This window comes from Oncorhynchus tshawytscha, linkage group LG13, assembly GCF_018296145.1.
Source record: "Oncorhynchus tshawytscha isolate Ot180627B linkage group LG13, Otsh_v2.0, whole genome shotgun sequence".
NCBI classification, from domain to species: Eukaryota; Metazoa; Chordata; class Actinopteri; order Salmoniformes; family Salmonidae; genus Oncorhynchus; species Oncorhynchus tshawytscha.
Window position 1 is genome coordinate 85,529,309 of NC_056441.1, and position 17,506 is coordinate 85,546,814.

At 46.8% G+C, this 17,506-nt stretch overlaps 1 protein-coding gene across 1 annotated transcript in view; it reads right to left on the reverse strand.

Annotated features, from left to right (window-relative positions):
• Nucleotides 1-17,506, reverse strand: part of LOC112235881 (rho guanine nucleotide exchange factor 26-like) — an 83,664-nt gene that overhangs the window by 37,013 nt on the left and 29,145 nt on the right. The window contains exons 6-9 of the mRNA XM_042296463.1: nucleotides 6,239-6,391; nucleotides 5,870-6,002; nucleotides 2,941-3,015; nucleotides 2,681-2,770 (exon numbers count right to left, since the gene is read on the reverse strand). Of these exons, the coding sequence (XP_042152397.1) occupies nucleotides 2,681-2,770; nucleotides 2,941-3,015; nucleotides 5,870-6,002; nucleotides 6,239-6,391 (451 nt within the window). The remainder of the gene's footprint in view (nucleotides 1-2,680; nucleotides 2,771-2,940; nucleotides 3,016-5,869; nucleotides 6,003-6,238; nucleotides 6,392-17,506) is intronic.

Below are 17,506 nucleotides of genomic sequence, written 5' to 3' on the forward strand. Positions count from 1 at the left end.
ATAGCCCTTACACAGCCTGGAGGTGTGTTGGGTCATTGTCTTGTTGTAAAACAAATGGTAGTCCAGATGGAATGGCATATCGCTGCAGAATGCTGTGGTAGCCATGCTGGTTAAGTGCGCCTTGAATGCTAAAAAAATCACAGACATTGTCACCAGCAAAGCACACCCACACCATTACACCTCCTCCTCCATGCTTCATGGTGGGAACCACACATGCAGAGATCATCCGTTCACCTACTCTTCGTCTCACAAAGACACGGTGGTTGGAACCAAAAAATCTTTAATTTGGACTCATCAGACCAAAAGGACAGATTTCCACTGGTCTAATGTCTATTGCTCATGTTTCTTGGCCCAAGCAAGTGTCCACTTCTTATTAGTAGTTGTTTCTTTGCTGCAATTCGACCATGAAGGTCTGATTCACACAATCCCCTCTGAACAGTTGATGTTGAGATGTGTCTGTTACTTGAACTCTGTAAAGCATTTATTTGGGTTGTAATTTCTGAGGCTGGCAACTCTAATTAACTTATCCTCTGCAGCAGAGGTAACTATAGGTCTTCCTTTCCTGTGTCGCTCCTCATGAGAGACAGTTTCATCATAGCACATGATGGTCTTTGCGACATCACTTGAAGAAACTTTCAAAGTTCTTGAAATGTTCTGTATTGACTGACCTTCATGTCTTAAAGTAATGACTGTCGTTTCTCTTTGCTTATTTGAGCTGTTCTTGTCATAATATGGACTTGGTCTTTTACCAAATAGGGATATCTTCTGTATACCACCTCTACTTTGTCACAACACAACTGATTGGCTCAAATGCTAGGAAAGAAATTCAACAACTGAACTTTAAACAAGGCACACCAGTTAATTGAAATGCATTCCAGTTGACTACCCCATGAAGCTGGTTGAGAGAATGTCAAGCGTGTGCAAAGCTGTCATCAAGGCAAAGGGTGGCTACTTTGAATAATCTTTAAATATAAAATATATTTTGATTTGTTTACCACTTTTTTGATTACTACATGATTCCATGTGTTATTTCATAGTTTTGATGTCTTCACTATTATTCTACAAAGTAGAAAATGGTTAAAAAAAATAAAGACCCTGGATGAGTAGGTGTCCAAACTTTTGACTGGTACTGTATGTGTGTGTGTTTGTATGTGTGAGAGAGAAATGTGAGCATTTCTGACACAATGTTCAAAGAAACGGAAATGGAGTGTGATTCAAAGAGGACGCTGGGAAAAGACGTGTGACCATGTGACCAACATGACACCATGTGACCAACATAACACCATGTGACCAACATAACACCATGTGACCAACATGACACCATGTGACCAACATAACACCATGTGACCAACATAACACCATGTGACCAACATGACACCATGTGACCAACATAACACCATGTGACCAACATGACACCATGTGACCAACATAACACCATGTGACCAACATGACACCATGTGACCAACATGACACCATGTGTACAGAACATAACACCATGTGTACTGGGGTGAACTGAGTGACCATAAAGCCCAGCTATAGAGTGACCATAAAGCCCAGCTATAGAGTTACCATAAAGCCCAGCTATAGAGTTACCATAAAGCCCAGCTATAGAGTTACCATAAAGCCCAGCTATAGAGTTACCATAAAGCCCAGCTATAGAGTTACCATAAAGCCCAGCTATAGAGTTACCATAAAGCCCAGCTATAGAGTTACCATAAAGCCCAGCTATAGAGTTACCATAAAGCCCAGCTATAGAGTTACCATAAAGCCCAGCTATAGAGTTACCATAAAGCCCAGCTATAGAGTTACCATAAAGCTCAGCTATAGGCCCCACTGGGGTGAACTGAGTTACCATAAAGCCCAGCTATAGAGTTACCATGAAGCCCAGCTATAGAGTTACCATAAAGCCCAGCTATAGAGTTACAATAAAGCCCAGCTATAGAGTTACCATAAAGCCCAGCTATAGAGTTACCATAAAGCCCAGCTATAGAGTTACCATAAAGCCCAGCTATAGAGTTACCATAAAGCCCAGCTATAGACTTACCATAAAGCTCAGCTATAGGCCCCACTGGGGTGAACTGAGTTACCATAAAGCCCAGCTATAGAGTTACCATGAAGCCCAGCTATAGAGTTACCATGAAGCCCAGCTATAGAGTTACCATAAAGCCCAGCTATAGAGTTACCATAAAGCCCAGCTATAGAGTTACCATAAAGCCCAGCTATAGAGTTACCATAAAGCCCAGCTATAGAGTGACCATAAAGCCCAGCTATAGAGTGACCATAAAGCCCAGCTATAGAGTGACCATAAAGCCCAGCTATAGAGTTACCATAAAGCCCAGCTATAGAGTTACCTTGAAGCCCAGCTATAGAGTTACCTTGAAGCCCAACTATAGAGTTACCATGAAACCCAGCTATAGGCCCCACTGAGGTGAACTGAGTTACCATGAATCTAAGCTATAGGCCCCACTGAGGTGAACTGAGTTACCATGAAGCCCAGCTATAGAGTTACCATAAAGCCCAGCTATAGGCCCCACTAAGGTGAACTGAGTTACCATAAAGCCCAGCTATAGGCCACACTGAGGTGAACTGAGTTACCATAAAGCCCAGCTATAGAGTTACCATGAAGCCCAGCTATAGAGTTACCATACTATACTGCATAATTCCAAGCCCATCTCCTTACCTTGATTTTAAACTCCAGTTGGGAGTTGATGGTGTACATCATCTCTGTTCTCTCCATTGTACGGGCCCCTTCGTTACACTGTCGCACCACCTAACACACACACACACACACACACACACACACACACACACACGTAACTGTACTTACATGCAGGCTCACATACATAGACCAAAGGGAAACACAGGCTCTTCATGGAGCTCATGTTGAGATGGGCTTTGACATGGCATCAGTTTGGGTTTGACCCCCAGTTGACCTCTTACCTTGCTGACTGATTGGAGGGCTTTCTTACAGGTCTCATACTGGGCAGAGTCCTTGGGAGCCTTCTGACAAATGACCTGGAACAGAGAGAGGGGACAGGGGTCAGAGCAGATCACACACCCAGGAAAGAGTGTACTTTATCAAATGTAATAAAGTATTCTGTGTACACAGAGTATGATGAAGAAAGGCTGTGAGACAAGCTAGGGTTAACCACTTCGTTAATCCTGGGAGAGGCTTCTAGAACACATCTCTCTCACGCTGCTGTCCCGCACAAGTACACACACACACATAGTGTGGTTGGAAGCAGTAAGTTTCAAACAAAACTTTCTCAGGACTCAAAAGCCTCCTACTTCATGGCCTAATATCCTGCCTTAAACCTCAGACTCAAGGGAACATCTAAACTAGAGAACTAGAGAGAAGAGCAGAGAGATAGAACTGTAAGTGAAACCAACAACATAAAGTCATTCTCCTTCCACAATAACTATAAATGAAGGCTAGTACAGTAGATGAAGGCTATTATAAATGAAGGCTACAGTAGTGTGTGTGTGGGTGTGTGTATGTTTGTGTGTCTGTGTGTGTGTGTGTGTGTGTGTGTGTGTGTGTGTGAGTGTGTGTGTGAGCTATAATAAAACATATTAAAATATTAGAGATCAGTAACACATTACAAGCTATTCCAGTTCAGCAAGACTGGAGGAGAGAGAGGAGAGGGGGAGAGAGAGCAGTGGGAGGAGAGAGAGGAGAGGGAGGAGAGAGAGAGAGGAGAGGGAGGAGAGAGAGGGGAGAGGGAGGGGAGAGAGAGAGGAGAGAGAGGAGAGAGAGAGGGGAGAGAGAGAGGAGAGGGAGGAGAGGGAGGAAGAGAGGGAGAGAGGGGGAGAGAGGAGAGAGAGTAGAGGGAGTAGAGAGAGGAGAGAGAGAGGAGAGGAGAGAGAGCAGTGGGAGGAGAGAGAGAGGAGAGGGAGGAGAGAGAGAGAGAGAGGAGAGAGAGGGTGAGAGAGAGGGAGGAAGAGAGGGAGAGAGAGAGAGAGGAGAGGGAGGAAGAGAGGGAGATAGGGGGAGAGAGGAGAGGAGACAGAGAGGAGGAGAGAGGAGAGGAGACAGAGAGGAGAGAGAGGAGAGGGAGAGGAGAGGAGAGGAGACAGAGAGGAGACAGAGAGGAGAGAGAGAGAGAGAGAGAGAGAGAGAGAGAGAGAGAGGGGAGAGGGAGGAGAGCGAGAGGAGAGAGAGAGAGGAGAGGGAGGAGAGCGAGAGGGAGAGAGAGAGAGGAGAGGGAAGAGAGCGAGAGGAGAGAGAGAGAGGAGAGGGAGGAGAGAGAGGAGAGAGGAGCGAGAGAGCAGAGGGGGACTAACAGTGTGAGAACGAAAGTAATAGAAATAATAAACGCATGAGAGAATGAAGGGGGAGGGAGAAAGGAGGAAACAAGAGGCTGGTTTAGTGTAATCAATCTTCAGTGTTATGTAAGAGACAAAGTCCTTCAGAGAGTGAGACAGTCATAAACAGACAAGGTGTGTGTGTATGTTCCTGCATGGTTATATACAGTACATTCAGACAGTATTCTGACCCCTCGACCTTTTCACACATTTTGTTACATTACAGCCTTATTCTAAAATGGATTATATTGCTTTTCCCCCCCTCATCAATCTACACACAATACCTCATAATAACAAAGCAATAACCATGTTTTTTTTAATTGTTCACCTCCCTGACCAAGGCCCTTCTCCATCATTCCTAAATGGAAGAAGTTTGGAACCACCAAGTCTCTTCCTAGAGATGGCCGCCCGGCCAAACTGAGAAATCAGGGGAGGACACTGTGGTCTTGGGGACCTTCAATGCTGCAGAAATGTTTTGGTTCCCTTCCCCAAATCTGTGCCTCAACACAATCCTGTCTCAGAGCTCTACTGACAATTCCTTTGACCTCATGACTTGGTTTTTGCTCTGACATGCACTGTCAACTGTGGGACCTTATATAGACAGGTGTGTGCCTTTCCAAATCATGTCCAATCAGTTGAATTTACCACAGGTGGACTCCAATCAAGTTGTAGAAACATCTCAAGGATGATCAATGGAAACAGGATGCACCTGAGCTCAATTTAGAGTCTCATAGCAAAGGGTCTGAATACTTACATACATAAGGTATTTGTTGTATTATATTTAATACATTTGCAAAGTGTTATGAGTGTATATGAGTGTCCAGTATATGAGTGTCCAGTATGAGTGTCCAGTATATGAGTGTGTTAGATGAGTGTCCAGTATATGAGCGTTAGATGTGTCCAGTATGAGTATCCAGTATATGAGTGTGTTAGATGAGTGTCCAGTATACGAGTGTTAAATGAGTGTCCCATAGATGAGTGTCCAGTATACGAGTGTGTTAGATGTGAGTGCAGTGTATGAGTGTCCAGTATATGAGTGTCCAGTATATGAGTGTCCAGTATATGAGTGTCCAGTATATGAGTGTCCAGTATATGAGTGTCCAGTATATGAGTGTCCAGTATACGAGTGTGTTAGATGTGAGTGCAGTGTATGAGTGTCCAGTATATGAGTGTCCAGTATATGAGTGTCCAGTATATGAGTGTCCAGTATATGAGTGTCCAGTATATGAGTGTCCAGTATATGAGTGTCCAGTATACGAGTGTCCAGTATACGAGTGTCCAGTATACGAGTGTCCAGTATACGAGTGTGTTAGATGAGTGTCCAGTATATGAGTGTCCAGTATATGTGTGTCCAGTATAGTGTCCAGTATACGAGTGTCCAGTATACGAGTGTGTTAGATGAGTGTCCAGTATATGAGTGTCCAGTATACGAGTGTCCAGTATATGAGTGTCCAGTATACGAGTGTCCAGTATATGAATGTCCAGTATACGAGTGTCCAGTATACGAGTGTCCAGTATATGAGTGTCCAGTATATGAGTGTCCAGTATATGAGTGCTGTCTTACGTCCATCAGCAGAGGCAGGCGTGTGACTCTCTGCATCGGCAGGATCAGGAAGGAGATCATTGGGAGGTTCCTGCAGTCTGGGTGGCCCTCAATACGAGTCAACACCTCCTTAAACACTGGACTCTTACTACTTCTGCGACACACAGACAGAGAGACATAGAGAGAGACAGGCAGACACAGTGAGACAGAGAGACAGAGGTCAGTCAGTCACAGTTCAAAGTTGACTTGTGTGTGCATGCATGCATGCGTATACTGTATGTATGTATGTATGTATGTATGTATGTATGTATGTATGTATGTATGTATGTATGTATGTATGTATGTATGTATGTATGTATGTATATATATGATGTGTGTGTGTACACTCACACTAGCCTCTGTAGGGTCCTCTGCTGATAAACCTCATTGGAGCAGTAGGTGATGTAGGGGTCAAAGTTGGACTGGGCGTGTCTGAACACAACGTCACTGATGTCATCTATAACAATGTTCTGCTGGTGTATATCCTCTAACTCTTTAAAGAACCTAACGAGACAGAGAGAGAGAGAGACAGAGAGAGAGAGAGAGACAGAGAGAGAGAGAGAGACAGAGAGAGAGAAGAGAGACAGAGAGAGAGACAGAGAGAGAGAGAGACAGAGAGAGAGAGAGAGAGAGAGAGAGAGAGAGAAGACAGAGAGACAGAGAGAGAGAGAGACAGAGAGAGACAGAGAGAGAGAGAGAGACAGAGAGAGAGAGAGAGAGACAGAGAGAGAGAGAGACAGAGAGAGAGAGAGACAGAGAGAGAGAGAGACAGAGAGAGAGAGAGAGACAGAGAGAAAGACAGAGAGAGAGAGAGAGAGAGACAGAGAGAGAGAGAGACAGAGAGAGAGACAGAGAGAGAGACAGAGAGAGAGACAGAGAGAGACAGAGAGAGACAGAGAGAGACAGAGAGAGAGACAGAGAGAGAGACAGAGAGAGAGACAGAGAGAGAGACAGAGAGAGAGACAGAGAGAGAGAGAGAGAGAGAGAGAGAGAGAGAGAGAGACAGAGAGAGAGAGAGAGAGAGAGAGAGAGAGAGAGACAGAGAGAGAGAGAGAGAGACAGAGAGAGAGAGAGAGAGACAGAGAGAGAGAGAGAGACAGAGAGAGAGAGAGAGAGACAGAGAGAGAAAGAGAGACAGAGAGACAGAGAGAGAGAGAGAGACAGAGAGACAGAGAGAGAGAGAAAGAGAAAGATATGCAGAGAGAGAGAGAAAGAGAGACAGAGAGAGAGAGACAGAGAGAGAGAGAGAGAGACAGAGAGAAAGAGAGACAGAGAGAGAGAGAGAGAGAGACAGAGAGAGAGAGAGAGAGACAGAGAGAGAGAGAGAGAGAGAGACAGAGAGAGAGAGAGAGACAGAGACAGAGACAGAGACAGAGACAGAGACAGACAGAGAGAGAGAGAGAGAGAGACAGACACTCTTGAAAGTTGTAATAGTAGAAATAGAATAGAATATACAATTGCACAAAAATTTGCCTGTTTTAGTCATCTCATACACTCTCACAAACACAAACACACGCACATGCACAAACACACGCACAAAGGCAGGAAGTGTCTCTGACACCTGTCCCAGCCTCACCATATCATCACAGGAGAGAAACTCCCGGACTGCCTAAATTAGCTCAGTGGAATCATTAGCAGGTAACACACAGGGCTTCCTCTTCCTGTCAGCCTGGGGCAGATGACCTCTAACAGCAGACCTGGTCTCCACGGTGATACACAGGAAACTGTCATACAGCCACAGGAAGTTGACCTCAACCAGTTAGCCCTTGTTTCAACTCATCTGCAGATCCACCTACAGTGACCTACCCCAGCCGCTGACACATTTCACACACACGATAGGCATCTGAAATAATTTCACTATTCAAATAATCCCATGACATTTTATCGGATATCCAGATTATCGAAATACATGCAAAAACAAATAACTTGGTTTAAACTTGGGTACAGCCTGCCCTGCAGCCGGACAGGGGAGGGGGCCGGTCCGTGTGCCACAAGGGGAGGGGGCCGGTCTGTGTGACACAAGGGAGGGGGCCGGTCCGTGTGCCACAAGGGAGGGTGCCAGTCTGTGTTCCACAGGGGAGGGGGCCGGTCTGTGTTCCAGAGGGGAGGGGGCCGGTCTGTGTTCCACAGGGGAGGGGGCCGGTCCGTGTTCCAGAGGGGAGGGGGCCGGTCCGTGTTCCAGAGGGGAGGGGGCCGGTCTGTGTTCCAGAGGGGAGGGGGCCGGTCTGTGTTCCAGAGGGGAGGGGGCCGGTCCGTGTGACACAAGGGAGGGGGCCGGTCCGTGTGACACAGGGGAGGGGGCCGGTCTGTGTGACACAGGGGAGGGGGCCGGTCTGTGTGACACTGGGGAGGGGGCCGGTCTGTGTGACACTGGGGAGGGGGCCGGTCTGTGTGACACTGGGGAGGGGGCCGGTCTGTGTGACACAGGGAAGGGGCCGGAAGTGTGACACAAGGGAGGGGGCCAGTCTGTGACACAAGGGGGGGGGGCGGTCTGTGTTCCAGAGGGGAGAGGGCCGGTCTGTGTCACACTGGGGAGGGGGCCGGTCTGTGTGACACTGGGGAGGGGGCCGGTCTGTGTGACACAGGGAAGGGGCCGGTCTGTGTGACACAAGGGAGGGGGCCGGTCTGTGTTCCACAAGGGAGGGGGCTCCCCGTCCTCGTCTAGAACAAGGCTAGTTCAGGCTGTGTTGCTGCGCTCCCCGTCCTCGTCTACAACAAGGCTAGTTCAGGCTGTGTTGCTGCGCTTCCCGTCCTCATCTACAACAAGGCTAGTTCAGGCTCTGTTGCTGCGCTCCCCGTCCTCGTCTACAACAAGGCTAGTTCAGGCTGTGTTGCTGCGCTCCCCGTCCTCGTCTACAACAAGGCTAGTTCAGGCTGTGTTGCTGCGCTCCCCGTCCTGGTCTACAACAAGGCTAGTTCAGGCTGTGTTGCTGCGCTCCCCGTCCTCGTCTACAACAAGGCTAGTTCAGGCTGTGTTGCTGCGCTCCCCGTCCTCGTCTACAACAAGGCTAGTTCAGGCTGTGTTGCTGCGCTCCCCGTCCTCGTCTACAACAAGGCTAGTTCAGGCTGTGTTGCTGCGCTCCCCGTCCTCGTCTACAACAAGGCTAGTTCAGGCTGTGTTGCTGCGCTCCTCGTCCTCGTCTACAACAACTCCATTCAGATGAAACAACAGTCTACTGTTGGTGGTTGTTGTCTAGTCCTTCTCATTAAGGTAATGTCATTCTGTAATTTTGCATTGATTACAAATATCCCAGTTCACCTGCTAGGCTGTGGAGCCTCTGACTGTAGTTCCGCTTTGATTGGCCGACAACAACAAGCTCCACGCGTGTGGAGGCTATGTATGGTACGTCTTTTTATTGGGGCGCATGGAGAAAAACAATTATACAAAAAAAATACATTAAAAAGTTTGTTGATTTATTAAATTAAGAATGTCAAATGTCATGGTATGTTGTAATTGATAAAATAGGCCTATAATATACATTTCCTCAGAAAAAGTAGTCGACTAATCGAATACTAACGTCCGTTCAGATATTCAAATGAAGACACATCTGAATAACCACACCCATCCCTATACGCCTCTCTAACACAGTATTCTGAGACCTGACTATTTCTAGCAAACATTGCTATGGTGGAAATGACGACGACCCTCATCAGGATAAAACCCAGGCACTATAACTCTTCCCTATAAACCCAGACACTATAACCCTTCCCTAAACCCAGGCACTATAACTCTTCCCTATAAACCCAGACACTATAACCCTTCCCTAAACCCAGGCACTATAACCCTTCCCTATAAACCCAGACACTATAACCCTTCCCTAAACCCAGGCACTATAACCCTTCCCTATAAACCCAGGCACTATAACCCTTCCCTAAACCCAGGCACTATAACCCTTCCCTATAAACCCAGACACTATAACCCTTCCCTATAAACCCAGACACTATAACCCTTCCCTATAAACCCAGACACTATAACCCTTCCCTATAAACCCAGACACTATAACCCTTCCCTATAAACCCAGACACTATAACCCTTCCCTATAAACCCAGACACTATAACCCTTCCCTAAACCCAGGCACTACAACCCTTCCCTAAACCCAGGCACTATAACCCTTCCCTCAGACACTATAACCCAGGCACTATAACTAAACCCAGGTACTATAACCCTTCCCTATAAACCCAGGCACTATAACCCTTCCCTAAACCCAGGCACTATAACCCTTCCCTAAACCCAGGTACTATAACCCTTCCCTAAACCCAGGCACTATAACCCTTCCCTATAAACCCAGACACTATAACCCTTCCCTATAAACCCAGACACTATAACCCTTCCCTAAACCCAGACACTATAACCCTTCCCTAAACCCAGGCACTATAACCCTTCCCTAAACCCAGGCACTATAACCCAGGCACTATAACCCTTCTCTAAACCCAGGTACTATAACCCTTCTCTAAACCCAGGCACTATAACCCTTCCCTAAACCCAGGCACTATAACCCTTCCCTAAACCCAGGCACTATAACCCTTCCCTAAACCCAGGCACTATAACCCTTCCCTAAACCCAGGCACTATAACCCTTCCCTAAACCCAGGCACTATAACCCTTCCCTAAACCCAGACACTATAACCCTTCCCTATAAACCCAGACACTATAACCCTTCCCTATAAACCCAGACACTATAACCCTTCCCTAAACCCAGGCACTATAACCCTTCTCTAAACCCAGGCACTATAACCCTTCCCTAAACCCAGGCACTATAACCCATCTCTAAACCCAGGCACTATAACCCATCTCTAAACCCAGGCACTATAACCCCTCCCTATACCCAGGCACTATAACCCTTCTCTAAACCCAGGCACTATAACCCATCCCTAAACCCAGGCACTATAACCCTTCCCTAAACCCAGGCACTATAACCCTTCCCTAAACCCAGGCACTATAACCCTTCCCTAAACCCAGGCACTATAACCCTTCCCTAAACCCAGACACTATAACCCTTCCCTATAAACCCAGACACTATAACCCTTCCCTATAAACCCAGACACTATAACCCTTCCCTAAACCCAGGCACTATAACCCTTCTCTAAACCCAGGCACTATAACCCTTCCCTAAACCCAGGCACTATAACCCATCTCTAAACCCAGGCACTATAACCCATCTCTAAACCCAGGCACTATAACCCCTCCCTATACCCAGGTACTATAACCCTTCTCTAAACCCAGGCACTATAACCCATCCCTAAACCCAGGCACTATAACCCTTCCCTAAACCCAGGCACTATAACCCTTCCCTAAACCCAGGCACTATAACCCTTCCCTAAACCCAGGCACTATAACCCTTCCCTAAACCCAGACACTATAACCCAGGTACTATAACCCTTCCCTAAACCCAGGCACTATAACCCTTCCCTAAACCCAGGCACTATAACCCTTCCCTAAACCCAGGCACTATAACCCTTCCCTAAACCCAGACACTATAACCCTTCCCTAAACCCAGACACTATAACCCTTCCCTAAACCCAGACACTATAACCCTTCCCTATAAACCCAGACACTGTAACCCTTCCCTAAACCCAGGTACTATAACCCTTCCCTAAACCCAGGTACTATAACCCTTCCCTAAACCCAGGCACTATAACCCTTCCCTAAACCCAGGCACTATAACCCTTCCCTAAACCCAGACACTATAACCCTTCCCTAAACCCAGACACTATAACCCTTCCCTAAACCCAGACACTGTAACCCTTCCCTAAACCCAGACACTGTAACCCTTCCCTAAACCCAGACACTATAACCCTTCCCTAAACCCAGGTACTATAACCCTTCCCTAAACCCAGACACTATAACCCTTCCCTAAACCCAGGCACTATAACCCTTCCCTAAACCCAGACACTATAACCCTTCCCTAAACCCAGACACTATAACCCTTCCCTAAACCCAGACACTATAACCCTTCCCTAAACCCAGACACTATAACCCTTCCCTAAACCCAGACACTATAACCCTTCCCTAAACCCAGACACTATAACCCTTCCCTAAACCCAGACACTATAACCCTTCCCTAAACCCAGACACTATAACCCTTCCCTAAACCCAGACACTATAACCCTTCCCTAAACCCAGACACTATAACCCTTCCCTAAACCCAGACACTATAACCCTTCCCTAAACCCAGACACTATAACCCTTCCCTAAACCCAGACACTATAACCCTTCCCTAAACCCAGACACTATAACCCTTCCCTAAACCCAGGCACTATAACCCTTCCCTAAACCCAGACACTATAACCCTTCCCTAAACCCAGACACTATAACCCTTCCCTAAACCCAGACACTATAACCCTTCCCTAAACCCAGACACTATAACCCTTCCCTATAAACCCAGACACTATAACCCTTCCCTATAAACCCAGACACTATAACCCTTCCCTATAAACCCAGACACTATAACCCTTCTCTAAACCCAGACACTATAACCCTTCCCTAAACCCAGGCACTATAACCCATCTCTAAACCCAGGCACTATAACCCATCTCTAAACCCAGGCACTATAACCCCTCCCTATACCCAGGTACTATAACCCTTCTCTAAACCCAGGCACTATAACCCATCCCTAAACCCAGGCACTATAACCCTTCCCTAAACCCAGGCACTATAACCCTTCCCTAAACCCAGGCACTATAACCCTTCCCTAAACCCAGGCACTATAACCCTTCCCTAAACCCAGACACTATAACCCAGGTACTATAACCCTTCCCTAAACCCAGGCACTATAACCCTTCCCTAAACCCAGGCACTATAACCCTTCCCTAAACCCAGGCACTATAACCCTTCCCTAAACCCAGACACTATAACCCTTCCCTAAACCCAGACACTATAACCCTTCCCTAAACCCAGACACTATAACCCTTCCCTATAAACCCAGACACTGTAACCCTTCCCTAAACCCAGGTACTATAACCCTTCCCTAAACCCAGGCACTATAACCCTTCCCTAAACCCAGGCACTATAACCCTTCCCTAAACCCAGGCACTATAACCCTTCCCTAAACCCAGACACTATAACCCTTCCCTAAACCCAGACACTATAACCCTTCCCTAAACCCAGACACTATAAGACACCTTCCCTAAACCCAGACACTATAACCCTTCCCTAAACCCAGACACTATAACCCTTCCCTAAACCCAGGTACTATAACCCTTCCCTAAACCCAGTACTATAACCCTTCCCTAAACCCAGACACTATAACCCTTCCCTAAACCCAGACACTATAACCCTTCCCTAAACCCAGACACTATAACCCTTCCCTAAACCCAGACACTATAACCCTTCCCTAAACCCAGACACTATAACCCTTCCCTAAACCCAGACACTATAACCCTTCCCTAAACCCAGACACTATAACCCTTCCCTAAACCCAGACACCTTAACCCTTCCCTAAACCCAGACACTATAACCCTTCCCTAAACCCAGACACTATAACCCTTCCCTAAACCCAGACACTATAACCCTTCCCTAAACCCAGACACTATAACCCTTCCCTAAACCCAGACACTATAACCCTTCCCTAAACCCAGACACTATAACCCTTCCCTAAACCCAGACACTATAACCCTTCCCTAAACCCAGACACTATAACCCTTCCCTAAACCTAAACCCTTCCCTAAACCCAGACACTATAACCCTTCCCTAAACCCACTTCTTCCCTAAACCCAGACACTATAACCCTTCCCTAAACCCAGACACTATAACCCTTCCCTAAACCCAGACACTATAACCCTTCCCTAAACCCAGACACTATAACCCTTCCCTAAACCCAGACACTATAACCCTTCCCTAAACCCAGACACTATAACCCTTCCCTAAACCCAGACACTATAACCCTTCCCTAAACCCAGACACTATAACCCTTCCCTAAACCCCTAAACCCAGACACTATAACCCTTCCCTAAACCCAGACACTATAACCCTTCCCTAAACCCAGACACTATAACCCTTCCCTAAACCCAGACACTTAACCCCCTAAACCCAGACACTATAACCCTTCCCTAAACCCAGACACTATAACCCTTCCCTAAACCCAGACACTATAACCCTTCCCTAAACCCAGACACTATAACCCTTCCCTAAACCCAGACACTATAACCCTTCCCTAAACCCAGGCACACTATAAACCCCACTATAACCCTTCCCTATAAACCCAGACACTATAACCCTTCCCTAAACCCAGACACTATAACCCTTCCCTAAACCCAGACACTATAACCCTTCCCTAAACCCAGACACTATAACCCTTCCCTAAACCCAGACACTATAACCCTTCCCTAAACCCAGACACTATAACCCTTCCCTAAACCCAGACACTATAACCTTCCCTAAACCCCACTATAACCCTTCCCTAAACCCAGACACTATAACCCTTCCCTAAACCCAGACACTATAACCCTTCCCTAAACCCAGACACTATAACCCTTCCCTAAACCCAGACACTATAACCCTTCCCTAAACCCAGACACTATAACCCTTCCCTAAACCCAGACACTATAACCCTTCCCTAAACCCAGACACTATAACCCTTCCCTAAACCCAGACACTATAACCCTTCCCTAAACCCAGACACTATAACCCTTCCCTAAACCCAGACACTATAACCCTTCCCTAAACCCAGACACTATAACCCTTCCCTAAACCCAGACACTATAACCCTTCCCTAAACCCAGACACTATCCTTCCCTAAACCCAGACACTATAACCCTTCCCTAAACCCAGACACTATAACCCTTCCCTAAACCCAGACACTATAACCCTTCCCTAAGACACTATAACCCTTCCCTAAACCCAGACACTATAACCCTTCCCTAAACCCAGACACTATAACCCTTCCCTAAACCCAGACACTATAACCCTTCCCTAAACCCAGACACTATAACCCTTCCCTAAACCCAGACACTATAACCCTTCCCTAAACCCAGACACTATAACCCTTCCCTAAACCCAGACACTATAACCCTTCCCTAAACCCAGACACTATAACCCTTCCCTAAACCCAGACACTATAACCCTTCCCTAAACCCAGACACTAAACCCTTCCCTAAACCCAGACACTATAACCCTTCCCTAAACCCAGACACTATAACCCTTCCCTAAACCCAGACACTATAACCCTTCCCTAAACCCAGACACTATAACCCTTCCCTAAACCCAGACACTATAACCCTTCCCTAAACCCAGACACTATAACCCTTCCCTAAACCCAGACACTATAACCCTTCCCTAAACCCAGACACTATAACCCTTCCCTAAACCCAGACACTATAACCCTTCCCTAAACCCAGACACTATAACCCTTCCCTAAACCCAGACACTATAACCCTTCCCTAAACCCAGACACTATAACCCTTCCCTAAACCCAGACACTATAACCCTTCCCTAAACCCAGGCACTATAACCCTTCCCTAAACCCAGACACTATAACCCTTCCCTAAACCCAGGCACTATAACCCTTCCCCCTTTAAACCCAGACACTATAACCCTTCCCTAAACCCAACACTATAACCCTTCCCTAAACCCAGACACTATAACCCTTCCCTAAACCCAGACACTATAACCCTTCCCTAAACCCAGGCACTATAACCCTTCCCTAAACCCAGGCACTATAACCCTTCCCTAAACCCAGACACTATAACCCTTCCCTAAACCCAGACACTATAACCCTTCCCTAAACCCAGACACTATAACCCTTCCCTAAACCCAGCACACTATAACCCTTCCCTAAACCCAGACACTATAACCCTTCCCTAAACCCAGACACTATAACCCTTCCCTAAACCCAGACACTATAACCCTTCCCTAAACCCAGGCACTATAACCCTTCCCTAAACCCAGCACTATAACCCTTCCCTAAACCCAGGCACTATAACCCTTCCCTAAACCCAGACACTATAACCCTTCCCTAAACCCAGACACTATAACCCTTCCCTAAACCCAGACACTATAACCCTTCCCTAAACCCAGACACTATAACCCTTCCCTAAACCCAGGCACTATAACCCTTCCCTAAACCCAGGTACTATAACCCTTCCCTAAACCCAGACACTATAACCCTTCCCTAAACCCAGACACTATAACCTTCCCTTCCACTAAACCCAGACACTATAACCCTTCCCTAAACCCAGACACTATAACCCTTCCCTAAACCCAGACACTATAACCCTTCCCTAAACCCAGACACTATAACCCTTCCCTAAACCCAGACACTATAACCCTTCCCTAAACCCAGACACTATAACCCTTCCCTAAACCCAGACACTATAACCCTTCCCTAAACCCAGACACTATAACCCTTCCCTAAACCCAGGCACTATAACCCTTCCCTAAACCCAGGACACTATAACCCTTAACCCTTCCCTAAACCCAGACACTATAACCCTTCCCTAAACCCAGACACTATAACCCCCTAAAACCCAGACACTATAACCCTTCCCTAAACCCAGACACTATAACCCTTCCCTAAACCCAGACACTATAACCCTTCCCTAAACCCAGACACTATAACCCTTCCCTAAACCCAGACACTATAACCCTTCCCTAAACCCAGACACTATAACCCTTCCCTAAACCCAGACCTATAAACCCTAAACCCAGACACTATAACCCTTCCCTAAACCCAGACACTATAACCCTTCCCTAAACCCAGACACTATAACCCTTCCCTAAACCCAGACACTATAACCCTTCCCTAAACCCAGACACTATAACCCTTCCCTAAACCCCCTATAAAACCCAGACACTATAACCCTTCCCTAAACCCAGACACTATAACCCTTCCCTAAACCCAGACACTATAACCCTTCCCTAAACCCAGGCACTATAACCCTTCCCTAAACCCAGACACTATAACCCTTCCCTTCCACTAAACCCAGACACTATAACCCTTCCCTAAACCCAGACACTATAACCCTAAACCCAGACACTAAACCCAGGCACTATAACCCTTCCCTAAACCCAGACACTATAACCCTTCCCTAAACCCAGGCACTATAACCCTTCCCTAAACCCAGGCACTATAACCCTTCCCTAAACCCAGACACTATAACCCTTCCCTAAACCCAGGCACTATACCCTTCCCTACACTATAACCCTTCCCTAAACCCAGACACTATAACCCTTCCCTAAACCCAGACACTATAACCCTTCCCTATAAACCCAGACACTATAACCCTTCCCTAAACCCAGGCACTATAACCCTTCCCTAAACCCAGACACTATAACCCTTCCCTAAACCCAGGCACTATAACCCTTCCCTATAAACCCAGGCACTATAACCCTTCCCTAAAGCTGTCCTCTGCCCCACACTCTTCTCAATTTACATCAACAACACAGCTCAGGCAGTAGGAAGCGCTCTCATCCATTTATATGCAGATGAGACAGTCTTATACTCAGCTGGCCCCTCCCCGGATTTAGTGTTAAACACTCTACAACAATGCTTTCTTAGTGTCCAATGAGCTTTCTCTGCCCTTGTTCTAAGCTTGTTCTGAATACCTCCAAAACAAAGGTCATGTGGTTTGGTAAGAAGAATGCCCCTCCTCCCACAGGTGTGATTACTACCTCTGAGGGTT